Here is a 27,389-nt window from a genome sequence, read left to right as displayed (position 1 = left end):
GATTTCTCCTTTCCAGAATACACCACTCAGGTTGTCTAGGGCCCCCTCTAATGACCAACTTAACTGAACCAACTGCCCAAACTATTTGCAAGTAAATTCTCAGTTAAAGATGTAGAAATGATGTAATTTCAGCGTTCTGGGGGGGATCATAATGCAACTCATAGTAACATAAAAATTCTTTGTGATCCCAATTCTAACCCTTGAATCACATTTTCTGTGATCATGGGACTCAGGGGACTCAGAGTCCCCACTCAGCGTCAAGAGTACCAGATGACCACTCGCTGGCCCAAAGGAACATTCAAATTCAGAAAGTACAGTATGTGCCGAATGAGTGTCACATTCTCCCTGTGGTCAAGGAGAAAAACTCATTCAATCAAGCCACTGAAAGCTGGACACTATCTGTGGGGTGACAAGGTCAGATTTGGACAAGTTCTAAGAAGGACAGCCTTTGCCAGAACCATCAGGAGGTAAGAGCAGCTTGAGTTTAGTTTATAGTTTCCCCCCTACTTTGACCACCGAACCCCAGCAAGACTTGACAAAATCTGGAAAATGTTTTCGCCGGCTGCCGAGGGAAGTTTGCTGGGTTAGCAGCCCATAGGCACAGTGTCCCTTCCTTCCTCCCCACCATAGCCAGAGCTCTTTCTTACCCTCCCCGTCCTCAGCAACTCATGCCACAGAGCTTCCAAGCTGGAAAGAATGGAGCAGACAATATGCTTTGGCCACTCTGCAAAACTAAGAGTCTGTTTTTATACAAAAGGAAATATTGTCCCTCGTTTCAAAGTTGCAACTTTAATAACCTTTTCAAAGATTGAGAGTTATGTTGGAGAAAACCCAGGGGAGGCAAAGGTTCCATGCCAAAATAAAGGTAAGTTTACAAAAATGTTTTAAGTTCTAGAAACCAGTGGTGTAGGAATAACAGGGACAGGGGGTTGCATAATATTTTCCATATAAATATTTACCGACTCCAAGGGCAATAGCAGTGAAATCTCACCCCAGGGTGAAGCTTACCACTGAGACTGGGGTGGACAGTCAGTAGACCTGTATTTACCCTAAGGCAAATGCGCTTGATGTATTGGCCTGGGGTCTCCCAGGGGGATGTTGTGTGCTTATTTGCTCTTGTGAGTTGCTCCCCCTGGCCTATCCTGTAACTGTTGCATGGCTGCTATTTTGCAGAGTTTGCCTTTCCAGGAGAGAGCCAGACGTTCGTAGAAACATGCAGGGTTACATAATGGTCCCACCAGTCTGAAGACAGCCTTCTCTATCAGGAGTCCTGGCCTCATGGGAGGGAGTATAGGAGCAGCAGGCACGAGGGATGTGTTTTTACACCAACTGTTTACTCAGTTCTTGAATTAATATATACACATATACATCATACACATGCACACACACATGATAAGAAACTGTTGCCCCCTTCCAGGAAGAAATAGTTCCATCTCCTGTCCCTTGGGGCTATAACTGATTTTTCTAGTTACATACTTTTTAAAGATAATTAGGCTGAAGTCATTCCCAATAATGTTTACAAGTTTAAGCTGAATCGTTTTAAGAGTGAAACAGATACTTCCAAAACAATTAGATTTATAGTCATATTGCCAACAAAATATTGTGTGTGTGCATGTGTGTAGTTTATAACTTTTCTCATGCCTAAGGCTACAGAAACTTAGATATGATCAATGATAGTCTAATTGATAAGCTTCCAGTTAAACTAGCGTTGGAGTCTCATGGTTTTCTCCAAATACAGAGCACTGATAGATCTGGTATAAAGGGGGGAAATTAAAGCGGTCTACCAGCAGCAAACCTATGAAGATAGCTGTCCATGCTTGCAAAGGAGTAGAGTAGGATGTGGCGGGAAAGCTGGTCCACAGAGCCTCTTTGCAGACGAGAAGCTCTGAGGTAGTTACAGCAAATGAGAGTTCAGTTCCTACTTGATAGAGAAAGGAAAAAATGAAGGGGAGGGAGAAGGGTAGGAGAGAGGGAGAGAAAGAGAAATAGAGACTCTCTCCTTCCTTCAGATTGCACCTGAAAGTGCAAATTCCAAAGCACAAGAAGAAAGACATCTAATACTAATGAAAATAGTCAACAGATTCGTCATTTGGAAGATGAACTTACTCTAGGTGAAATTAAAACACACACAAAAGCTGAAAAAGGCTGAGGCTATTAGCATCTTTGGAGATAGAAATTAATTAATATTACCCATAGAGATAGCTAGAAATTGTGAAACAGAAATAGGCAGAAATGGAGTAGGAATGGGTGAGTGTAACAAAGAAACAATAAAAATACTAGAAACAAAAAGTCAGTGAAATCGAAATTAGTTACAGAAGAAATGGTAGCACTCATCGCTTCCTGTCTACTGTGAGCAAGCAGCTTCTACTATGCATGTACCCCTGCTGACCTGATGCTCTCCCTTACCACCATCCCGGAAGTAATAGTGCCAAAGACCATGAACTCAAACCACTGAAACTGTGAGTCAGATGAACTCTAAAGACTGTGCCCTTGAAGTTTCAAACGGGAGTGAGGATTCCGTGGCCTCGTGGCAAAGACCTTGCTCACATTTGTCCATTCCCTGAGACATCACGGAGGCAGAACTTTACAGTGCAGGTCTGAGATGGCCATGAGGATTCACACTTGTAATTGCAGCTCTTAGGAGACTGAGTGGAGAGGATTGTGAGTTTGAGGCCAGCCTGGGCTACAAAAACAAAACAAAATCCCTTTAAGTATGCAGAACAACTTGAAATATAGACTAGGCTTGTAAGAAGGAAAGGAAAGCCTGAGATAAGAAAAAAAAAAAAAAAACCTAATGTGGAATCTAGAATAGGAATCCAGTGTTAAAGTTCGAGCTTGCGTGGGTGCATGCAGTTGCCAAATCCAGCAACATAGACTTCTTGACTTAATAGATTTTTGCCTATCAAGTTGATAAGCCCTAGGACAAAATGAAGATTAGAAATAAAATGGAGAATCCATGCAAAGCCAGCATCTACTTTAGTGAAAAAGCAAATTATATTTGATGGAAACTAACTATCCATCCCATAAACTGAGATGTATTGGTTTTTTCTCTGAAAGGATAGACTTTTCTTGTGAGAAGGAAGGCCCCTTTTGACGACCATAAAACAGACAATCATGCCAAGGTGGTGTGTATCTGGGATCTCACCCAGCATTTGGAATACTGACGCAGGAGGTTGTAATTTTCAAATTTATTGACTGTTTTTATTATAAACTTACATTCATTTTAATGACTTCACTTTTCAAGATTGTCTTTTAAATTCCTGACATCAGTGATTTGTGCTTTTGCTTTAGACTTTCTCAAAGACTTGTTAATTTGATTAGACTTTTAAGAAACAGATGTTTTTATCTTCCAGCTTATTCATTTGTACTATTTCTGTGCTTCTACCTATCTGTCTGTCTATCTATCTATCTATCTATCTATCTATCTATCTATCTATCTATCATCGATCTCTCCTTTCTTCTACATTTCACTTTAATTGCTTTTTTAACCTCTTGAAGTAGAAACTAAGATTATTAAAGTCAATCTTTATTCTTCATGCATGTGTTTAAGGCTATTGAATTTCTTGTAATCAGTTTTAGGTGTCTCCTACTAGTTTTGACTTTTTATTTTTTGTTAATATGCATTTTAAAACACTAACTACAATTCCTTCTATTAATATTTTCATATATAATTTTCCAGACATTTTTCTCTGTGTGAATTCATACATGCTCATGGGTAATTTAGAAGATTACTGCATACTTTCAAAATATTTAGGTCTTGTCTAATTTGCTTCTAGTTTGGTCAGACAACTTACTCTATTAGTGATCTCAGGTTGTGAGAACAAAGTACCATTGTGAGGGTGACTTAAACACTAGAACTTTGTTTTCCCCTTGGCTAGAAAGTGAAAAGCAAAAGCCCGGAGGGTCTGGCTTATGGAGAGCATTCTCTGCCTGGCCTTTGGACCCTGATTTCTCCCTGTGTCTGCAGACCGTAGGTAGAAAGGTGCCCTACGGCTATTCTCCCTCTAATGACTTCTGAAAAGCCTCATCGCAAACCTCATCCTATTGGAAGACAGTGCTTCAACATGTGTTTGTGGAACACAGATATCTTCACTGAGATATTTCTTTTATGCAGGACTTAGACTATATATTCAAATGTCAAATTCTTTTCTTTCTATGTAAGTCTTTGTGCCCAAGATTTTTTCAAACTTCATAATATCCACTAAAATATTTCAATTCTGTTTTTTTACTTTGGAGAACTAAACATCAAATGGGATTACATATGCCTTGAAACTTTGTAGGAATTCTATGGATAAGTAAGCTAATAGAGTCTTGTCCTTGAACAAACATTTTGCTGTTTTCTAGAAATCTATTTCAAAGATATTTTCAAATAAATCATTAAATTGTTTCCTATACCTAGCAGTTCATGTTACATGCGCATTATGTTAGTAAACTTTCCAACACTTTAACAAATACCAGAGGCAACTGATTGATAAAGGGAGACCTTTAATTTGATTAACAGTCTGGAAGGTGTCAGTCCCCACCAAGGGGTACTCTACTCATAGGTGCCTGTAAAGGCTCAGTGCATCATGCTGGGAGGATTTGGTCGAAGAAGCCCAGGCACCTCATGGCAAAAGACAGAGAGGGAAAGGGCCTGGAGTCTACCCTCCCAAAGACATGCCCCTAGTGACCTAAAGCTTCCCACTGACCCCACCCCTTAGAGGTTCCACAACCTGAGAGCAGTGCCAAGCCGGGGACTGAACCTTTAACACATGGACATTCCAACCTGCTTCTTATTCTACTGCTAAGCCTGGGTTGTTAGTTCTGCACTAGCAAACTTCCTTTCATTAATAAAATGTTTGTTCTTTGTATCGTATCACGAGTACTACTGCTTTTTTTTTTTTTTCATTTTTCCCTGGAAAAGTAAACATGTTTGTTACAGAAAAAGAGAAATGAGAAAGTCAAAAGTTACATTTAAATATATATGTTTTTTGAGTGAACTTGTTCTTCTCTGATAATGAATGCCTATATGACGAATAAATGTATTAAAAGGCAGAAAAATACAAAAAAAAAAAAAACAGAAATGCTGTTACTCAGACCTCAATGGTTGTATGCTTATCTGGTTGTATGAGAAGCTTTTGGTTTAATAATACAATCACACACACACACACACACACACACACACACACACACACACACACTGTACATAATTACTTTATGTCCACTTTAGCATTTGATGACTAGCTGCTGCATCATAGGTTTGTACCTCGCTGCTAAATATGATTTTATTTCACTTTATGAAGTTCATTATTTTTCTTTTTTGCCTTACAAAATACCCTGGAACCACCAGCATATTTTTTAACATACATCTTAAGCATTTTAAATGGTTTGCTCCTGCTGTAGCTCCATGGTAACTAGTTAAGAATTCATGTTCCCTAAAAATCAAATGTCCACAAGTAAAACAGCCATAATATACAACATTTCACTAATCAGATGGGCAAATACTTTTTAAAATGGCATTCCCCAGCACTTCTGGAAATAGGGCATGTAAGCTCCGGGTGGGGGTGTACACTGCAAGAGTCTTCGCTGAAGTGACTTGGAAATATGAATTTAATGCAGCTGCTGTAGTTTTCATTTTCCCAGCTGTTTCACAAGGAAACTTGATTTTTTTTCCAAGATCTTATTAGAAAGGAATCACATTATATATATGCTGCAAATCCAGTCCTAACAGAAAGGAATTTTTCTCAAGGATATTACAAATAACGAATCCAGGTGCCCTGAAGATTTCCTGAAATGTGTTTGTAAGCATTTAAAACCTCTTTTGGTGCCTCTATAAATCGTCTTGGCCTTAGGACTGAAAACCACGTCAAGGTTTTATTTTTGATGAATGGTGGTGGCAGGGCAGGACGGGTGAAGCATTTTGCTCCCTGTCACTCCGGATCTTCCCAGACAAGTGAGCTCTCTAACCGCCTGCCTGGCATTTCTTTCCTTTAAAGGTTGTGTTTCAATTGCATACATTTGGGGAGATGCCACAGTGTGGAGCCTGTACAGAGTAATCCAATCTGGAGCAGTGGTTCTCAACCTTCCTAGTGCTGTTACAGTTCCTCATGTTGTGGGGACACCCCCCCCCATCAAAACATCATTTTGTTGGTTCTTCATAACTAATTTTGCTACTGTTACGAACTGTACCATAAATATCCGATATGCGACTCCCAAGGGGGCCGCGACCCACAGGTTGAGAACTGCTTTTCTAGCGGTCCAGAGAGGAGCTTGAGATGGCCTGTGCTTGTCATGTTTTGCCTCATTTGAAGCTTCACCTTTTCCCAGTCGCTTTTGCCTTTTCCTCACCTGGCTTTTTTTTTTTTTTTTTTTTTTTGTACAGATGGCACACGGGCTCTTGGGGACCCTGCTCAGCTACCTGCGGCGTTGGAATCCAGACCCGAGATGTGTACTGCCTACATCCTGAGGAATCCCCAGCCCCTCTGGAGGAGTGCAGAGATGAAAAGCCTCACGCCTTACGAGCATGCAATCAGTTTGATTGCCCTCCTAGCTGGCATGTTGAAGAGTGGCAGCAGGTACAGAAGCCTGGCAACCCGTGTCCCGTTCTGCTTACGACAGTGGCGGGAGCCCTGCTGTGCATGAACAGAAAGTGAGGCCACGGTTTCACCGTCTCTTTTCTTAGTGTTCCAGGACATGTGGTGGGGGAACCCAGAACCGGAGAGTCACCTGTCGACAGCTGTTAACAGATGGAAGCTTTCTGAATTTGTCGGATGAATTGTGCCAAGGACCCAAGGCATCTTCTCATAAGTCCTGTGCCAGGACAGACTGCCCTCCACAGCTGACTGCTGGAGACTGGTCAAAGGTAAGAGACATTCTTAACCCTTTACTCTCTGCTCCTCCTTTGTCTCAGCTGCTAAATATTTCCCAAAGAGGTTCCGACCAGCACTAGTGAAAAGCTGGCACAAAGCCAGGTCATGGCCACTCAGAAGCCAGTCACGAACCTGGTAAGTACATGAAAGATGTCCTGCTCACATTCTCCTTCTTGCTCACTCACGTGCTCTGTCTCTCCACGTGTGTGTTTGTGTCCCTCACATGCACACAATCTTACAGAAGAAATCTTCAGCTTAAACTTAAAGTGGACTTGCCCTCAAGATGTTTCAATTTTTGGATTCTTTATTTCAAAACACTTCCAAATATTTAAAAATTTTTAAGCTTGTGTGTGTGTGTGTGTGTGTGTGTGTGTGTGTGTGTGTGTGTGTGTAGGTGTAGGTGTCTACAGAGCCAGAGGTGTCAGATACCTCTGGACTGGAGTTACAGGCATCAGTGAACCACCTAACATGGGTGCTAGGAATGGAACTTGGGTCCTCAGCAAGAGCAGTATGCCCTCTTAACCACTGGGAGTCTCTCACCCTGCCCCCAACTTCTTGATTCTTTATTACAAAGTCCAAGAAACTTGGTTGGGTATTTCTTTTGCATTTTTAATCTTTACCTTTATAATTGGTATTTGGTGGAGTTAAGGAAATAGATGATTCTGGATTCAGATCATTCTATCAGTGTTATCCATTGGATAGGCTGTCATTGACCCCACATGTTATTAACTATTTATAATATGACAAGTATTAACTTACAATTGCTCATTCTAAATTCAATAGTCCTATTTCATAGCCTTACATGCTTGGTCACTTAAACAACGGACATTTACTGAACACTACTGTACTGATTGCTAGAGGCACCAGGAATCAGAGACACCAAGAACACAGTTTTAAATGAATTCACACTCTAAGAAGGCAGGTAGATGAAATAAGACTCATATTCATGTAGGGGGAACCCAACATAGGTGCCATACGTGCATAACTATGGTAAGTGTGGAAACCTCTGTTCCTTCCTCAGTACTGGGAAAGGTTTTAGAGGATGTGGTTTTAATATTTAGTTTGAAGAAATGAGGGCAATCTCTGTGGTAATGAGATCAAAGGGTATTCCAGACAGTGTGTGACTTTTGAGTTTATGAGTCTCCTGGGACGTGAGAACAGGACTCATGATGGAAGCGGTGGGAGGTGAGATGGAAAGCCAAGGATGTAACCAGATGGGAGAAGATTTAGGTTATTCTTGTGTATCCCCAGCATCCTCAAAAGTATGGCAGAAACATTTGAATATTCAGAAGCTAAGACAAACTGGCAGCCTGGATCATGTGTTAAGGCAAGAAGACATGGGAGACAGAGAAGCCATAGAAAGTAGAGGTTGGATTCAGATGACTGGCAGATAATGAAACTATCAGTGTAGAAAGTAATAGACAGTGTTTTTCTTGTTGATAATAAATGATCCACTTAGATAATTCCTTGAATACCTTGTGCACACACACTTAAAAGTAGCACAACTGGAAATGTCTATGTAAACACCTCAAGTCAAGTGAAATACTAAATGGCAGTCTTACAAATTGTCCTCTGGAGCTAGGAGGCATTAATGGGAGGATTAAGTGTGAATGTGATCACAATACTTTGTATGAGATTGTCAACAAATTAATAAAAATGTTTTAAGTACAGTTTTTGAAAGAGACTTGGGGAATGTAACAGACACATTTGACATTAACTTGACAGTGAATGAGCAAAAAAGAGGCAAGTTTTATAGCTCTGTCCTAGGAAGTTAATGGATAGTGTGGCACTGATTATAAAGTTAGCTAGAGAAAGAAAAACATATTCAGAAGGTGATGTAAGAGGAAAAGAAAATGGATTTCATTTTGAAACACAAACAGCTTGAGGGTCTGTCTAGGTCTTGATAAAGAATTGCAGCCTAGGTGAGATTTGTGCCAAAGTTGTGAATGTAGGACTCATCAACCTGTAAGTGGTAGTTGCAGTCAAAGATGACAGATGCCATCACATCTAAATGTATTTTGTCAATAGCTCCTTTTAAATCATTAATAGGTTTTCAAAGAAGGAAAATTATGGCAGCAGCACTATTGTCTAATATCCTCTAATCCCTCATTTAAAAAAAAAGACCATGAAATAAAAATAAAACAATTAGGATTGCAAAGGGAAAGGGACACAGGTAATTGTCATGTAAGTGACACAGGGGCAAAGATCAAACCAGACACAACAGCAAAAACCACAAACTAGATGCTGAGAAGGAAGAGAAAAAGCAGGGCTATGAGCCACTGGACAGGGAAACCAACAACACGTACCCAGACAAAGGAGTGACCCCACTCTGATTAGAATTCTGAATAAAGTGAGTGGAGGCCAATCAATGAGCCCACAAGAAGGGTGTGAGTAAAGAATGACCATGCAGGCCTCCCACAGACCCTCAGGGAATGTGCTGGAAACTCACAGAAAGGAGGGTGACATGGGATGAGGGAGAAGAGAATGTTCATTTCCTTGATAGCGTCCAGGGACACAAACCTCAAAACTGTGACTAAATTATAGACTACACTTTAGCACCAGGAAGCAGAAGAGGGAGTTCTCACCATGAAGGTGATAAATATTCTGAAATACTCTACTATCTTACACTCCTGTTCTCTAAAAGCACAGAGAGCTAACCATTAATTTATATGGGAACATCAGCACACTGCAAAGATCACTACAAGGTAATAGTATCGGTGGCACAGCAGCATAATAAAAACTTTGACCTTGAAGCACATGAAAATATAACTTAATACTAAAAAATGAGCTGAAAGAAACTAAGAAAACTACAGAAACAAATGAAAATATAAAACCTATAGAACATGATAAAAAGAGTGTTGCAAAAAGTTAGTTAACAGGGTACAGGAAAGAATTGAAAAACTAAGGGTGAGTTTGTTTTGTTTTTCAAAATTTATTCTAAACTAGAAAGGACTCAGAACTGACTAGACTTAGATAATGTAATTACAGAGGTATGCAAAAATCAAACAAAAAAATGATTTAAGTGAAAATGATAGATATAAAAGGTAGAGAGAAAATAATCTAATAAATGCAAAGTCCCAAGAAAGAGAATCATCTAACAATAGAATAGAACAAAAGACTTAAATTGCCCATCGAAAGAATACTCCCTACACCTGGGAAACCTGGTATAATGACAAACACTGAAAAAACGATCGTTATCATAACACATCTTACTAAAATGACTGCATTTGAAAGATAAAGAAGTGGTTTTGCACCTGGACAAGAGGATCACTGCTTATTAGAGAAAGAAGGTGATACTAGCCTCAGATATTCCAACAATACTACTTTGTACTGGAAAACAATAGAGTAACATAATTAAGATCCTAAAGGAATAAAAATGTGAGTGACAGATTTTATACCCTGCCCAACTGACCTTCAGATGGAAAAGACTTAGACAAATATTTGCCCAGATGCAAGAATTTAGGGCACTTTCTTGCTACAAGGTCTTCCTTAGGAATCTGTCAGACATCTTGAATGAAATCACAGAAGTTTCAGCACAAGGTTGAGGCCCTGTGTGTGACAATGGATTATGTCACCTTTCCCATAGTACTGAACATTCTCTAAGTCTTCTACCCAGAAAAAGGACTTGCAAATGATCCTGCTATACAAAATGAAGAGAAGGTCAAACTTAACCCCATCATTAAAGATGTCTCAGAAAAAGATTGATAGTTTTTTTTTTCCTTTTTCCTATTTTGGTTTTTTGAGACAGGGTTTCTCTGTGTAGTTTTGGTGCCTGTCTGGGATCTTGCTCTGTAGACCAGGCTGGCCTCAAACTCACAGAGATCCACCTGGCTCTGCCTCCTGAGTGCTGGGATTAAAGGCGTGTGCCACCGCTGCCTGGCTTGATAGTTTTTTAACCACCGTGTTATATGAACAAAATTGGTTTGGTGGTATTTAATAAAAAGTTGTTTATATTTATTATATGGAAATTTTAGTTGTTTATTTTCTGCTAACATGAAAATAATGGCATTTAAAATTTTCATTCCTCTCCTTTGGAATTCAACAACACACCACAAAGAGAATATATAAAAGAGACACTCTTCAGTGAACAATGAAATGGCTGCAACCCCAACTCTAAGTTATGAAACGCACTTGCCACACACCATAAAAATCTGCACCAAAGTGAGAAGGAACATTTAGTGATGACAAATATTTCCTTGAGCACCAAGAGGGATACAGATTTCCACAGGAGTAAGCTCGGACAACCTCAAAGGCCTGTTCAGAGTTCTTTGATTAGAGAGATGTTGGGTGGAGGACCAGGTGCTGTCCCTGAAAACAGCAGAAACTGTCCTTGCAGAACTGTGGGTGAGCAGGAGCTGGAGGAGAAACCACATTTATTTGCCTCCTCATGGAGGAAGGATGCCAAAGGTGAAGAGGGGTGAAGGGAGAAATGGAGGCAGCAATAACAGGATTGTTACAATGCACCACATAGTTTAAAACCTCCTTCCCTGGTCCCAGCAATTATTCAGATGCTGTCAATTGGAACAGAGGTGTGGGTAAAGGAAACAACTGATTTGATGATAGGGTCTTGAAGACAAGCCTCGTGAAATGTGTTAGCTCATCATCCTCGCAGTTTGTTCTGTTCACCAGCAGAGGGATGCCTTCAGAGCACCAGCGTGGGATTTGTGCCTCCAAGCTACCATGAGAATTTGAAGTAGAAAGACTCAGGGTGCAGGGAAAGCATCTAAAGCAGGGCACACAAGCAACTGATCAAGGTACTCCCCAGAGAAAGTGGCAAGCAGGTTCTGTATTTCCAAAGAAGTGGGGAAAAGGCTGAAACGTGAGGTCTGACATTTTTATGGTGATTAGAAGAGAATAGAAGGAGGCAGAAAAACAACAGGAACTGTTAAGATGAGACAAGGACAAAAATAAAGCCTATTTTGAATTGTTGTTGGCTTATTTTGCATTAAAAATTTTTATACAATATATTTTGGACATATTATTTCCCCCGCTACTCTTCCCAGATCTTACTCACCTCCCTACCCACCTAACTTCATGTTCTTTCTCTCTCAACTCTCCCCAAGTTCAAAACAAACTTTAAAATAACAAATTAAAAAACAAAAAATCCACAAAACCCCAAGGAGTTCATTTTGTGTATGCTATCTGATGCATATATGAAATCAATTCAAATGGAATCACCATATAATGCTGACTAGACATGTTATGTCACCACATAAAACCTTCATGCCAAAGGGGTCTCATAGACCTACTCCCCAAGCATCACAGGTTGTTGCCAAGGCTATTAGTTATTCTCCATAACCTGATGATAAGCCCTACTGCTGAAGACATAACTGACTGTCATCGAACATGAAGAGATTGAGCTGGTACCCAGCTGGAAGCTTTACCCCTCCCGACTAGCATTCGTGGTGTTGGAAGATGCCTTGCATACTGCTGAAGAAGAAAAGCAATCATCGATATCACCCAACCACAAACCCTGTGCGTTACAACAGAGACGTGCCAGCAAGTTATATTGGCGTAATAGCAGAACAAACCTTACAAGAGTAACCTGCTGTGGATATTGCTCTATATAAATAAAACACTGATGGCCAGTGACCAGGCAGGAAGTAGGTTGCCAGGCAGGAAGTAGGTGGGACAAGGAGAGAGGAGAATTCTGGGAAGCGGAAGGCTGAAGGGAGAGACATTGCAGCCACCGCCAGGAGAAGCAGCATGTAAAGATGCCGGTAAGCCACCAGCCATGTGGCAAGGTATAGATTTATAAAAATGGGTTAATTTGAGATATAAGAACAGTTAGCAAGAAGCCTGCCACGGCCATACAGTTTATAAATATTATAAGCGTCTGAGTGATTATTTTATACGTGGATTGTGGGACTGCGGGGTTTGGTGGAACCTGGAAAGAAGCCCTCCAGCAACAGTAACCAACCACTTTTCTTTGGATTTAAAGCCCACTCTATGAGATGAAGCCTGTACTTGACATGGTTAAGGTGGCCAAGAACTTGGGACTAGGTAGGTCATGGACTTTAGGGAGAAACCTACTACTATTATTCTTTTTTATTTTCTGTCTTTCTTTTTTCGAGACAGGCTTTCTCTGTTTAGCCCTGGCTTTCCTGGAACTCACTCTGTAGACCAGGCTGGCCTCAAACTCATAGAGATCCACTTGCCTCTGCCTCCCGAGTGCGGGGATTAAGGGTGTGCGCCAGCACCGCCCGGCTACAACTATTATCCAGCTATTATTATTATTCTGCTAAAGGAACATAGCAATAAAACGATGCATTGTTATACCCATAGGTCGCTGCCTCACTCAACCCTCATCAGAGAAGCTGCTTCTTGCAGTAGATGGGAACGAACGCAGAGACCCATACCTGCACAATGTGCAGGGAATGAGAGACTTTAGAGGACTCAGCTCTAAAAGGGATGTCTATATTTTGAAATTTTATGTATATAAAAATCATTTTATATATGCATTAATAATAAGTATATGCAATAAAAATTGTACAAAACATAATGAAGTTCAAAAAATAAATAAAAACCAAACAGAACCAAAGGTTGCTTCACAAGCAATAACAATAAAATTAGTTATTGTGATTAGAGAGGTGATACACAGGCTGGAATAGATGGTGTGAAATGATTTGGAAAAGAGCCACCAAGCAAGATGGATGTTGCTCTTTAGGAGCACTGATGGGTATGGGAGGCAGGCAAGCATAATGCCTCAGCAGTGTTTGTTGAGAAGAACAAAACTAAAGGAACAGGAACATACTGAGATAAAGTGGAACCATTGACTTCCTTTTAAAAAAAAGTTTATGAGCAAATCATGGACTATCATGTGCTAACTAAATACAATGTGGAGGACAGCTGCCCAGGTGCTAGCTTAGCTGAAGAGCCCATAGGTCTAAGAGCAGAAAAGGTTAGTAGAGCAATAGCAGAAGTCCCTATTGGGTCCCACATTTGGCCATGAGCATTCAACACAAGAGGACAACAGAGCAGGATTTGAGGGACAGAAAGTTGACAGAATATTCTCTGCATAGTGGACAGGCAACAGGAATAGGTCAGAGAACCATCTAATATGCCTTTGTGATGAACCCAGAGGACCAAAAAGATCATTCATTCACCTTCATTTTTTTTAAAAGAAGACCATTATACCAGTACTTTTCTTCCATTTTTTTAAAAAAGATTTACTTATTAATTATGTATACAGTGTTCTGCTTGCAATGTTTGCTTTCATACCAGAAGAGGGCACCAGATCTTATTACAGATGGTTGTGAGCCATCATATGGGTGCTGGGAATTGAACTCAGGGCCTCTGGAAGAGCAGCCAGTGTTCTTCACCTCTGAGCCATCTCTCCAGCCCCACCTTCATTTTTTTAAAAAAAGGAAAGTAAATGGTAAATTCTTTAAATATAAAATTAAAACAAGTCAACTAGCCATTGATAGTGCATGGATGACATAATGGAAGCTAACTGGGAATTGGAAAGGCATGGTAGAGGAATGGAAGGGGCTTATTTTCTTGCCTTGCTTAGCAAAAGGCCCTAGATAGTCTCTTAAGTCAAATACGCCATTAAAATAATGATCCAAGTTTCATGTTTCTTTAATCTTCTGTAATAACTTCAGAGTATTCCTTCTGAAATTAATTATGGTTTTTAAAAAAACCCAAACCATCAACAGATCCTGTAATCTTACTCAGTTTTTTCCTAGTACACTTAATAAATTCCATTAAAGTTTTAAATTAAAACTGCATTACCTTAGATGATTATTAATGTTATTTTGTATATAGCAGTTTGGGTCATTCTTTAATGGAGTTTTTCTGTATTAGTCAGCTTTGTATCAGTACAGTAATACACCAAGCAATTAATTCATGAAGGGGAAAGATTTCGGTAGCTCACAAATTGAGGAACTTCAAAGGCACTGTGGCTTGCATGGTTCATCCCTGGGGAGTGTGACAGACAGCAATAGTAAGAGTAAGTGGCCACATCTCAGTTCAGGAGCCAGGGAGGACAGGTGGGAAGAGTCTGACAATCTCTTCTAAGGACATACTCCCAGTGACCTAAGAGCCTCCTTCTAGATCCCACCCCTTAAAGGTACAGCTCTTCCCATTAGCACCTCTGTAAGAACCATGTCTATCTGTACATATGGATCTTGGGAGACATTCAAATTACACTCAACCATACATGTTTTCTATTTTATTTTGTTCATTGATACATTAAATATGAAGTGTGTGTGTGTGTGTGTGTGTGTGTGTGTGTGTGTGTGTGTATGTGATTGTCTGTCTGTCTGTCTGTGTGGGGGACTGTTCAAGGCAGGTAAGCATGCCTATCTCCTCAAATGTATATCACATGAGAGCTATACCATTTCTTTCTGGCAAAAACAAAAAAAATCCTAGTTTTGTTAAATATGCAGTCCATTAATGATACTTATAATCAGCCTACTGGACCATAACACACCAGAACTTCCTGCTCCTACCTCACTGTAACTTAGCACCTATTTATCAACTCTTCCCCATTCCACCTGCCCCCTGCCCTGACTCTTCAGGCTACAGAATTCTTATATTGGTATTTGTCATTGTGTGCTGGCTCATTTTGCTTAACGTAATGACCTCCAGTTTCACCCATGTTGTCACGGGTGACAGGATTCCATTTTTCAGGTCTGAATAAGTATTGATATAAATCACAGTCTCTTTATCCACTTATCAGTGATGGATTTTTATGCTTTCATCTTTCAGCTGCTATAAACTACACAAGCATGGGAAGCAGGTTCCTTTTCAGCATCCTGATTTCATGTCCTTAGGATAAATAACCAGTGGTGGGATGGCCAGAGCACATGGTAGTTATAGTTTAATTTTTTTGAGGACTTCCCTACTGTTTCCTATAATGGTGGTATTAATTTATGTTCTTATATACCAATGGTATGGCGGGGTCCCTTTTTTTAAAATAGTTCTATGAAGAGCATCATTGGCATTTTGAAGGGGATGGCTTTAGGTATGTGATTGCTTGGGGTAATAAGTACATTTTACAACATCCATTCTCCTAATCTCTGATCATGGGGTCTCTTTCCAGATTTTGTGTATCCATCTCAATTATTTCCATCAATGTTTTATAGTTTTCATCATGCAGATCTTTTACCTTTTGGTTAAATATATTGCTAACTACTTAATTTATGTAGCTGTTATGGACAGGACTGCGCAATAGTAATTTCACATATCTGTTTGACATTCTCCACTTATCATTGTTTTACTGTAGAAACATACAGTATAACCACATTAGAGGGCTGAGGAGATGGCTCAGTCACTACAGTATGTGCCATGCAAGCATGAAGACCTGAGTCAGCTCTCCAGCACCCACATAAAAAACAAAAAACAAAAAACAAAAAACGAAGATGTGGTGGTACACATTTGTAATCCTACATGGCAGGATTGGGGAGGTAAAGACAGTTGGATCCCCAGGCTTGCTGACCAATCTGTCTAGTCAGTTGGTGAGTCCTGGGCTCAGTGAGAGACAGTGTCTCAAAAATAAGGTAGAGGAGAACACTTGTCCTCGGACCTCTACAAGCACATGCACACACACCCACATTCATGTGTGCACATAAGCACACACACACACACACACACACACAGATACACACACACACACACACAAATAAATCAGGTATCACTTCTAATGTCAAAAAATGAAATCATAAATTCTACAACAATAAATGACTGTCAGTTATTTGCTAATCTCAGGAAGAAGGGGCTGAAGAAAGGAAGAAAATTAGGAAAGGAGGGATTAGTGAAAAAGGAGGAGGAGGAGGAGGAAGAGAGGGAAAGGAGAGGAAAGGCGAGAGAAGTTGAGATGAGAAGCTCTCTATGTACTGAAAATCAGCCTTGGAGACTGCTCCCTTGGCGGGCTGTCCTGCGCATGCTCCGTCCGTGCGTTGTCCTGCGCATGCTCCATTTGACGTGCACTACTACTCTGTTTGCAGTGCTCTGTCACCTGTGGTGTTGGATTCCAGAGAAGAAAGCAGGTGTGTCAAAGGCTGACTGCCAAAGGCCGGCGAGTCCCCCTCGGTGAGATGCTGTGCAGGGGCCTTCCGGGACTCCCCCTCGTGAGACCTTGCCAGATGCCTGTGTGCAGCAGTAAGTGAGCAGCCACCGCCATGCTTACATCTTCCTTTCCCATTGCATCCCTCAGCCTGGCTCAGGTCTGGGGGTGAAGCAACCTAAGCAAAACTCCAACCTGTTTTCAGCGGTGAATGTTAGAACTGGGGAGACCTAGGAAGAATTTTAAGGAAAGTCCATTTTAAGGGATGTCTGCTCATGAGCGTACCTTGTTGGGACTAAGCTGAAGTGCTTCTTGGCTTAGTTTGCCAGAAGTGTATCTGTACTCACATTATTAAAAGTAGAAGAGCTGAGTATGTGATAAAACATACTTTAATGTCTGTTTTTATTCTGTAGGAGTCAAAATCAGTTGGCATAAAAACACGCTCGCTTTAAGTCAATGGCAGATTGGGTATCTCGCCAATTCGTTATAAATCACGAAGCTTGCTATGATGTCAGCAGCATGCTTTCAGTCTATTCAGAGGCAATCTGCATGAAGCATACTCACGTGTGTAAGAGGATGTGTGTCTACACATTCGTGTGTATATATCACGTGAGAGGAGCACAGCCAGTGAGATCAGGACTGCCGTGGCAGCAGCTGCAAACAGGCAGCAGAAAGGTGTAAAGACGGGAGCGGGGACCCTGAGATAACAGCTTCGGGGCCCGTCTCTGCTTTGCTTTTTATTGTCTTCATTAACGTGTAAAACAGCGTGCATTGTGGCCTGTCGTAAGACAAAGCAGGGATGAGCTATGATCATTTTGCTGTTGCTGTGTACGTGTGTGTGTGTGTCCTTGGTTTATTGACTATATTTCCTGGAGAAATTCACAAAACAGAGCAACCCAAGCGTCAAGTTCAGTGGAAAAGTCGTGGTGTTTGTTGATCACCTCCCACCACGGAAAGCACCTTGCGTGTCTGTCTCATGTCGTCTCCCCAGCAAAGCTGAGAGTCAGACAGCGTCCTCATGTAGAGACAAGGCATGCAAGAGTGAGGCAAGACCCGAGTTTTACCCGAGACTCCAGGACTGCCAATTGGACCCTTCGGCCTCCTTGACCACAAGTCTGTCTGTCTGACTCTGGAGCCCACGCTCTTAGCTGCTGCTCTCTGCTGATTCATGGACACTAACATTTTTTTTTTTTTCTGGGAAGACTTTGAGAACATATTTTCAAAATCTTGACATTCTAAAAGCCTGAGACTCTAAGTTTTAAAGCCTCTTGGAAATCAGGAATGTCTGCGGTGAATGGCACAGGGTGGTGTTTGTTTTAGTCACTGGCCTACCTGATTTCTATCAGTGCGACAAGGCTGTAAAGTGCCTTGGAGGAAAATGAAATTAATGTCATCACCAGCAGCCACATTGAAAATAGACAGAATACTATGTGGGGCTCTGTTGTGATCATTGAGACACGTGATGTACAGGATGGGATTATAAATCATTCTGGCATTCAGGGGCGAGAAGAATTTCACAATCATTGGGGAGGAAAACATAACAAGAAAAACAAGGCATTTTTCTTTACTCCACTGTATTCCCTAGCATGCTGACCATGTGGGCCATAAAAGCGACAGGAAACATATAAAAATAATAGCCAGTCACCTGAGCTGACCTCCAGTTCTGCCACTGTCTGGTCTCAGGTCATCACCCCTGATTGATGGTGCTTGCTTGGTCATGCTGTGATTAGCTCTCTCTGAACACTCAAGCACTACATCTGAGGTCCAGGTGATGAGCAGGACACTCTCGCATCCTCCAACATGTGTCTGTTGCTGGGTTCTCCCCTCATGTGTTTGCCATTTCAGCCATTCTCCTTAGACATTACAAGGTTCACTATGGGGATCTTCAAGATAGTTTCTCTTTTACTATAGAATGCACCAGCAGGTCCTGTCTTCCTTTCCAACAGTTGCCAATACACAGGACAACCAAGTTCCTTATTGATGACCTTTCTGATGCATAATATCCCCATCCCCAACCTCCACAATTCTTCCATGCCATCACCATGGCTGGGTGACACCCAGGCTTTCAGCTGTTATGCCCTATTTGCTTAATGTTTCACTGAGCTTCCACATACCCTGTTATTTCCTAACCTTCTGCTCTTGTACTAGAACTCAGGCTACCTAACTGGCTTTTCTGGTCATCCACTTAACCAACCCTGTTGCCAGATGTATGCCTTTCTTTAAACCTACTGCCAGAGTCCCTGCTTATCTTTAACCTTAGTGTTGCTTTCAAGTGATGTTCTTGTCTGCTTTTTGTTTCCTGGCTTGAGTTACTGGGATTTCTAAGAATAAATAATGTGGCCCTGCCAGTGAGACAGGCATATTTATGCTGTCTAAAATAAGCTGGGCGATAGTGTGGGCTACCTCCGTTTACTAAGAAATCACTACAAATTCTTCAGAGTAGCTGTTTTCCCATGACCATGCTGCCACATCATTGCGAATGATCTCATTGTTTACCCATTGGTAACAGCAAGGCTGCATTAGCACAACGTACTTTTGACTTTCCTCTCTCCTTCACCTCAAATCCACCCTGCTCCTTCCCAAAACTGGAAAATATATGGTCGTACATAAGCCTAACCTCTCCATAATTGAAGTCTATAGACAAAAGAAGCCAAGCCTGACTGTGCTGTGACCTCTCATCAGACACCATTTTAGAATATCTGCACTGAACAGTGTCCTGGGTTTAGGTAAAATGCATGTTCTTGGAGAGGTTTGCTTTTTCTTGCTCTTAATCTTGGCTATTTTGGGGTGCATTGAAGTTGGAGGCTGGTAGGAAGGATGTCTTGTGCCACCCTGAAGGCCAGCAGTACTCCATATAGTCTAATTGCACTCCAGCTGTTCAGGGGCAAACATTCCCTGCAAGGCACCTCCTCAGACTTGGCCCTTTAAAAGTTTAGATTTTCACTCTGTCATACCTGTCAGCTGATGTTCTTTTCACTTTAGGACAAGCCACACCCTTGACTAGCATTTCTGAGTTTGCAGTTTGTGCCTAGCCCTGTTTGTAGACTTTTAGGCAGTCACTCGTGAACCTTGTGAGGCAGCTTCGGCCACTAGTCCTTTAAGAAGGAGACGACTATCATAGTTTGCCTGTGTCACATGGTGAGACACTGGCAGGGCCCAGCCTCTGAACTCAAGTGAGTTCCTCACACCCAATGTCAGTCACCTTTCAGACAGAAACACAACTGAGCAGATCTTATTAGGGAAAGAAGTATATAGGTAAGAATTTGAAGGTGATGGATTTATCACTAGGGGTCATTGGTGGCCTTTTCCTGAGAATATTAGTGTGGTGATAGGAACAGAAGCCAGGCTGGAGTTGGTTAATAGTAAAACAGAAGCAAGTAAGTGGGAGCTATTCTTTCAGGCTGATTTGGGCCATACCATGGTTATGGGGTCTCAAGGGCATCTTAACTCATTTAGCAAGTCCCACCCACAGCATTCCTGTGGCCTCTGGTCAGTAGCCCTCAAAGAAGCCTAAAGTACATCCAGAAACTAACTCTTCAAATTCTTGACATAGATTCAGATGAGCTTGTCTTGCTGGATTGCCATGCCTAATGGAAGGAGAGGGAACCAGTACCAGCCAAATGGCCAGACTGAGGTCCAGAGTCTAAGACGGTTCCAGCAGGGAAATAGGAAGGCTTTAAGGATTGGGGCATGGCCAAAGCCCATTAAGGAGTGGCAAGAGGAACCAAGTGTAAATTGCAGCCAGGATGGCATGAGGCAGAAATCGGGCATGCTTCCCAGGCTTAGAGCAATGGCAAGAATACAAATAGAGAAGAAAGGGCAGGTGTGGAAGTACTGAAGCATGTGCTGTACATGTCCTGGCACCTGGAGTTGGCCTTTATGTCAGGCTGGCTCAAAGACCCAGAAGGAAGACATATAGAAGAAAGGGTTTCAATGTTTATAAAAGCCAAAGATGTGGTACCTCATACTCTGAAATAGTGGGAGAGGTAGAAGCCCAGAAGCCCATCCAAAAAGATGCCATCCATCCCTGACCATGCTGTAGGGTAGATGATGATGCCCTGGTCTCATCAGGCTTGGCCAGTCTTACAGTGTTGGAATAGTTCCAGATGTGAGAGAGACAGAAAGCCCAAACCAGCTCCCCGAGAGCTGGCCCAATGATAACGCACTCTAGGGGTCTGCTCTGAAGGGACTTACAGGAGAGCCAAAGGGGAAATGGGCTAAAGGAATGGAGCCTAGCAGCCTTCTGAGTCTTGGGAGTGTCTGACTGCAGGATAATTTCAACCTACCCCCTGGCTCTCTGCTGTCTGAACTGCTCTGTACCCTCAGTGTGAGCAACTGCCAAGGCAGGGCTGGGAAGGGGACGAGTGGGACCATAGGGTTTGTCTCCCATGAATGGGTATGTAGCCAGAGGGGCATCCAGCTTTCATGCTTCATTGGTCAAGTACCAGGTGCTCTACCCAAAGCTGAGCCCTGCCTGCCACCTGAAGGCTTCATGGCCTGCCTTGGACAGAATCAGGAGCTATCAACTCTAAGCTTGGATGAGAGACATCTTGAAGGCTACTGGTAGGCACGTGTCCATATTGGATCATTGGACCCCAGGAATCAAACTGCTCTGTGGACCTCACACCATTCTTGTATTGTCCCCAGCCTGAGTTATTCAACTAGAAAATTCCCGGTATAGAGTTCTGTGCCACACTAGTCAAAATGCACTCTTGAGTAGAGGACTCTACTGTCCTGAAAGAATCTTTCTCTGCACTTTACACCATTCCATGAATCCCAGTGTTGGACTTGGCATTGTCCTTAAAGACTGAGTTTCAAAGCTATCCATTGCCCTTGCATCCTGAGAAACCTGGTTACACACAGGTGTGACTTAATAAGCAAAGTACTATGATACCTGATGCTAAGATCAGATCAAAGTGCTCCTGCCGCCATCTTAGGAAAGGACATGTATGTGGCAGAGACGTGGGCAGGATGCTCACAGACAACACAACTGCTCTTGCTTATTTCCCTTCCCTCCTCACTAGTGGCAGCTCGTCACTGTCACTCAGTAGAAGAAACTGGGCCGAGAGTGCCTCCCACATCACCCCGGAATACATGAGTTCTCAGTAAAAACAAGAGAAAAAGCTGGTGCCTTCGGGGGCAGGATTGTAGGTATATAACCTTTTGCCCCAACCTGCCAACTAGAGCCAATGGGAACAAATAAAGCCCATCCCCAACTCCGGTTCCCTCTCTGCCCCATTGCTTCTGGGCTGCCTCTGCCATCCGGCAGCTGGTTGGAGGCATCAGACACGAGAGCCCAAGTGTGCCTGCTGCTGAAAGTACACATGTGATCTAAGCAAATGGACTTAACTCTCACACTCGTCTGTTGAATGAAATTCCTACCATCATTCTCATTTTGCAGGCAAGATAGAGACTCAGGGAAACTTACGGGCACATTCTACAGGCAAAGCGGGCATTCAAACTCAGAGATGTCTTGCTTTAAAGCACCTATTCTATTATACCTTTCTATTTTTTCTCTTGCATATTTTTTCTTTATTAAGAAATTTTCTACTCACTCTTCATGTTATCCACAGACCCCCCTCCTTCCTCCTCCTTCCACCCCCCAGCCCTCTTTCCCAAACCACCTCGCATCCCCACATCCCCCAAATTGAGGTCTCCCATGGGGAGTCAGCAGAGCCCAGCACACTGAGTCTAGGCAGGTCCAAGCTCCTTCCCACTGCACCAAAGCTGTGCAAGGTGTCACACCACAGGCACCGGATCCCCAGAAGCCTGCCCATGCACCAGGGACAGATCCCGATCCCCCTGCCTGGGTGCCCCCCAAACAGTTCAAGCCAAACAACCGTCTTCTGTGTCCAGAGGGGCTAGTCCAGTCCCATGAGGGCTCCACAGCCACCAGTCCACAGTTCATGGGTTTCCACTAGTGTGGTCTGTCATCTCTGCACATCCTCCCATCATGATCTCGACATCCCTCGCCTGCAGTATCTCTCCTCTCTTTCATCAGTTGGATTCCTGGAACTCTTTATCTGCCTCCATCTGTCACTGGACAAAGGCTCTATGATGACAGCTAGGTTATTTGCTAGGCTGGTCACCAGAGTAGACTGGTCCAGGTACCCTCTGGACCACTGCCAGGAGATCAAGGTGGGGTCAACCCTGTGGATTCCTGAGAGCCTATGAATCTATGATTCCTGAGAGTTCTATTTTGAACATACTCCTCTACGTCCTCAGATCCCCCTCATGGTTTAGATGACATATTTGGGCTAGATTCTGAACTTTGTCCACCCCCCTCCTTTTTAGACCTTCTGAATGTATTCAATCACCTTCTCTCACTTCTTCCCGCAGATTTAGTATAGCTGTGGTCCAAGCCAAACTAACTCACCGAGGGCCACCCTGATGGTGGGTGGGTGGGTGGCCAGCATGCTGCAAAAGCTTCCTGCTGATGGAGACTTGTTCCCAGACACTGGGGACTGGTCAAGCCATCATTCCATTGTGGCAAAGAACAAACATCTCTCAACTACAGACAAACCTTTCCCTCTGTTTCACTAAGTCATTTAACCCCATGCCTGCCAAACCAGGGCTTCATAAAATAACTTACATATTTTATCTCCAAGCAACATGTTCAAACTTGCATGCATCCTTGCTTAAACACTAGACAGCTGTGAGATTTACTCCAAGTATGGATGTAAGATATTTTTCTTGTTTTAATTCACAATTCCTAAAGAACTTTTTTTAAAAAAGTTGTATTAGTAGGCCTAGATCAATCAACCTGAGAAATTTGCTGTCAATCACCTTTATTTGTGAGTGGTTTCTCTCAGTTTCTTTCCTTTATTTTTTTTCCCGGCAGAAGTGAAACTCGGGACGAAGACACGGCTTGGAGAGCGGGGCCCCCAGATTCTCGGTGTCCGGAGAGTCTATATTCAGACGAGGGAGGAGAAACGGATCAACCTGACCGTCGGCAGTAGGGCCTACTTGCTGCTCAATACATCTGTGATCATCAAATGTCCAGTAAGACGCTTCCAGAAATCTCTGATCCAGTGGGAGAAGGATGGCCACTGTCTGCAGAACTCCAAACAGCTTGGCATCACCAAGTCGGGCTCCCTGAAAATCCACAGCCTTGCAGCCCCGGACATCGGTGTGTACAGATGCATCGCAGGCACTGCCCAGGAGACAGTTGTTCTCAAGCTCATTGGGACCGACAACAGACTCATTGCACACCCATCCCCCAGAGAGCACGTGCGGGGCCACTCGGGGGTGGACCCCAATGAAGCCAACAGTTTGGGAGCCACGTGGCACAAAATGCGTCAGATGTGGAATAACAAAAACGAGCTTTACCTGCGCGACGGGGCAATCAGCAACCAACCCCTCTTGAGAGCTCTGTTGGGGCCGTGCAGGACATCTGCGGGAAACACTAACTCCTGGGAGTTCAAGAGCAAGCAGTTCGAGGCAGCCATGAAACAGGGGGCCTACAGCATGGACACGGCCCAGTTTGATGAGCTGATCCGAAACATGAGCCAGCTTATGGAGACAGGAGAAGCCAGCGATGACCTGGCGTCCCAGATGATATATCAGCTGGTAGCCGAGCTGGCCAAGGCTCAGCCGATGCCTGTCCCGTGGAGGGCCATCCACGAGGAGGTTGCTCCTGAGGCTCAGCTCGGAGGGGAGACAGGAAGAGTTCCCCAAAGCCCCACTGTAAAAAACCCAGGCAAGCTGACTTTGAAGCCAAAAGGACAGGTTCTCATGAGGCACACCCTACCCCCTGCAGTTTCATTTAACAAAACAATAAACGCAAGGATTGGGAATACAGTGTACATTACAAAAAGCACGGAGCTCATCAATATACTTTGCGGTCTTGTTACTCCCAGCAGTGAGGCCAGGTATACATGGACCAGGGATGGAGCCTTGCTGCAGCCCTCTGGGAAGTGAGTCAACCAAGAACACAGCGTCTCCTTGATAGTACCTTACTGTGGCCTCTTCTAGTTTTCTTGGAAAGATTTTCAGATTTCTTCTCCTAAAAACTGTGCTTTCTCCCATTCTCCTTCATCTGCCTAAACAGTTTTACTTCTTTCGTGTGTGTGTGTGTGTGTGTGTGTGTGTGTGTGTGTGTGTGTGTGTGTGTATGTGTGTGTGTGTGTGTGAGAGAGAGAGAGAGGGGGGGGGAGACTTTATGTATCTATACACAATCTAGGAACAACAAATGGGAAAAAGAAAAACCAGGAATATTTGCCTTTCTGAAACTAGCTTAATTAGTATTAATTAGTATTGTTAAAGAGTGATAAAGGCCCATTAAGGAAAAACTCCTGGTCAACAGACTAGAATCATTGGCCTTAGTAGAGACCTAACATTTCAAGTTTGGCGAGTTAATCACCTGACCAAGGGACTATCCCTCAAGGCAGGCTCACCTTAAGCCACACTGAAGGGATCTGTGGACTAATTGACTGCTTAAGTGAGGTGCTTTACTTTTCCTTCCCAGAATTCCTGCCCTCTGGGATAGTGTCCACACACCATTGTGGTTGCAGTGAGGTTCTGGGTCTGACTCAGGAAGATGGGACTTCTTTTTCTTTTCTTTCCTTACCCTGTCTCTTTCAGATGCTAGCGAGAACCTAAACCTACACATATTTCTTTGGTTTTTCCTTTATATTCGGGACTTCCTTGCTCTTTCTCTAAAGCCCCAACTCTGCCACGTGACTCCACAGTGACCATGAATCTGACATCTGTGTCTGTTTAACTCAGGTGGCATGGTGTTTTCCTTCCTTCTGCTGTTCTCCTCTTCCAGGGAGCTGCTGAGATGTACAGCTTGTCTGCCATTGATTTTTTTTTAACTCTAATAAAATTAAAATAGAAGCCAATATGTCCACATCTCAGCCTGTTGTAAGTGTTCTTTGATCTAATGCAAGAGGAAAGACTTCCCCACTCTTCCATATATGTACTTTCTTCCTTGAAGCAGGGGGCTGGACATGATTATCTTTCGGGCTCTATGCCAGACCAAAGCCTATAAATTTGCAGTCTCCATTCTCCATAACCTGTGATGGCCCTACAGCAATTATGTATGTTCCTTGAGTTATATTCTCATTTAACTCATATTAACTCTTTTACAGGATCATTTTGGAGGAACCTGGGAAGATACAGATAAAAAATCCTACAAAGGAAGAGCAAGGGATATATGAATGTTCCATAGCTGATCGTCTCGGTTCAGATGTGGAAAGTTCATTGGTGTTATATGCAGGTAATACCTGTGGGAGAAGCCTAGAGTGTCTGGGGTCTTGTAGTGGCTTTGTGTATCACCCGAAACCCTAGCACTCTAAAGCCTGAGTATGTATCCCAAGGGCACAGGGCTTGTGCAAGCACTGGTTGCTGGATGCTGCCTAGAACATTGCCTTAGTGGGTTTGGAATGTGTTTGACGCTTGCTCTTTTGAACACGTTCCTAGTTTACACCAACTCTCTGGAAACAATGGCTCTAAGGCTTACTTTCCACCAATCGGGAATTAATGAGATGGAGGTTCATTGGCAGTGTTGACATTGAGATGGAGGTTCATTGGTAGTGTTGGCGTTATTGACTTTTTTAAGTTCTATCAGCTGAAGAGTGAGAACCACTAGTCTTCAAAGTTGGTACTTTTTTCTCGGTGACATACCTGCCACTCCTTAGCCAGTGCTCCCTGCCACCCCCAGGGACTGTAATTTTACATCAGCATACATCTTCATAGGCACTGGACATGGTCATTTTGTAACAAAATATTTTTTACAATAGAAGATCATTGTTAACTGCTTACAATGTAGGCAGTTATTCCTTGGGGCAAGATTATATTCTAGGACTAGACATAAACAAGAGAGCTGTCCCCCAGCTCACTACTCCCTTTTCTTCTCATTGTGACTCAAATGGACTAAGGGAGAATAGAGACGACATCGTGGGTTAGAACCCAGTTTGGTCACCTAGATGCTAAGCTTAATGGCAGATGCTTGTCATCCACAAGCTGAGAAAGTTGAACCTGTTGGTGTTAAAAGTTTCTTGGGTCTGGATGACTTGAGGATGACTGCCTTCCCAAGGCTGAGCCTTCAGGCCCGTGATTCTCAACCTTCCTAATGCTGCAACCCTTTAATACAGTCCCTCATGTTGTGGTGACCCCCAACCATAAAGTTATTTTCATTGCTACTTCATAACTGTAATTTTGCTACTGTTATGAATCATAATGTAAATACCTACGTTTTCTGATGGTCTTAGGCAACCTCTGTGAAAGGGTCATTTGACCCCCAAGGGGTTGTGACCTATAGGTTAAGAACTCCTATTTCAGGCCTTTGTTTTCTCCTGGACTGTTGTGCCTGCAATCATTAGCTCCTTTCAAGCAAGCACGAATGGAGGTAGTTCCTGTCGTGAAGAGGAGACACCTCCTATGCCAGTGCCCCTAAGTCTGCTCTAAGTGCATCCCCAGATAACCTAGGTTTCTGATAGAGCTGATGTGACGTTCCCATAAGCCAGAGGATGAGCTGTGACAACCGCAGATCCCTTCCACACAAAGGCTTCCCATCATTCCCCGCCCTT

At 42.8% G+C, this 27,389-nt stretch overlaps 1 protein-coding gene across 3 annotated transcripts in view; it reads left to right on the top strand.

Annotated features, from left to right (window-relative positions):
- The window catches only part of Adamtsl3 (ADAMTS like 3), a 294,249-nt gene that overhangs the window by 222,929 nt on the left and 43,931 nt on the right, over positions 1–27,389 (top strand). For all 3 annotated transcript variants that reach the window (XR_005089681.1, XM_028873809.2, XM_028873810.2), the window contains exons 18-22: positions 6,362–6,554; positions 6,662–6,841; positions 16,799–16,952; positions 23,699–24,773; positions 25,950–26,077. Coding sequence is in view for 2 of the 3 variants with exons in the window: in XM_028873809.2 (XP_028729642.1) it covers positions 6,362–6,554; positions 6,662–6,841; positions 16,799–16,952; positions 23,699–24,773; positions 25,950–26,077 (1,730 nt within the window). In the remaining variant the exon portion in view is untranslated. The remainder of the gene's footprint in view (positions 1–6,361; positions 6,555–6,661; positions 6,842–16,798; positions 16,953–23,698; positions 24,774–25,949; positions 26,078–27,389) is intronic.

This window comes from Peromyscus leucopus, chromosome 1, assembly GCF_004664715.2.
Source record: "Peromyscus leucopus breed LL Stock chromosome 1, UCI_PerLeu_2.1, whole genome shotgun sequence".
In the NCBI taxonomy this organism is placed as follows: Eukaryota; Metazoa; Chordata; class Mammalia; order Rodentia; family Cricetidae; genus Peromyscus; species Peromyscus leucopus.
Note: the sequence above shows the minus strand (reverse complement) of the source record. Positions and strands in the feature narration are given on the sequence as shown.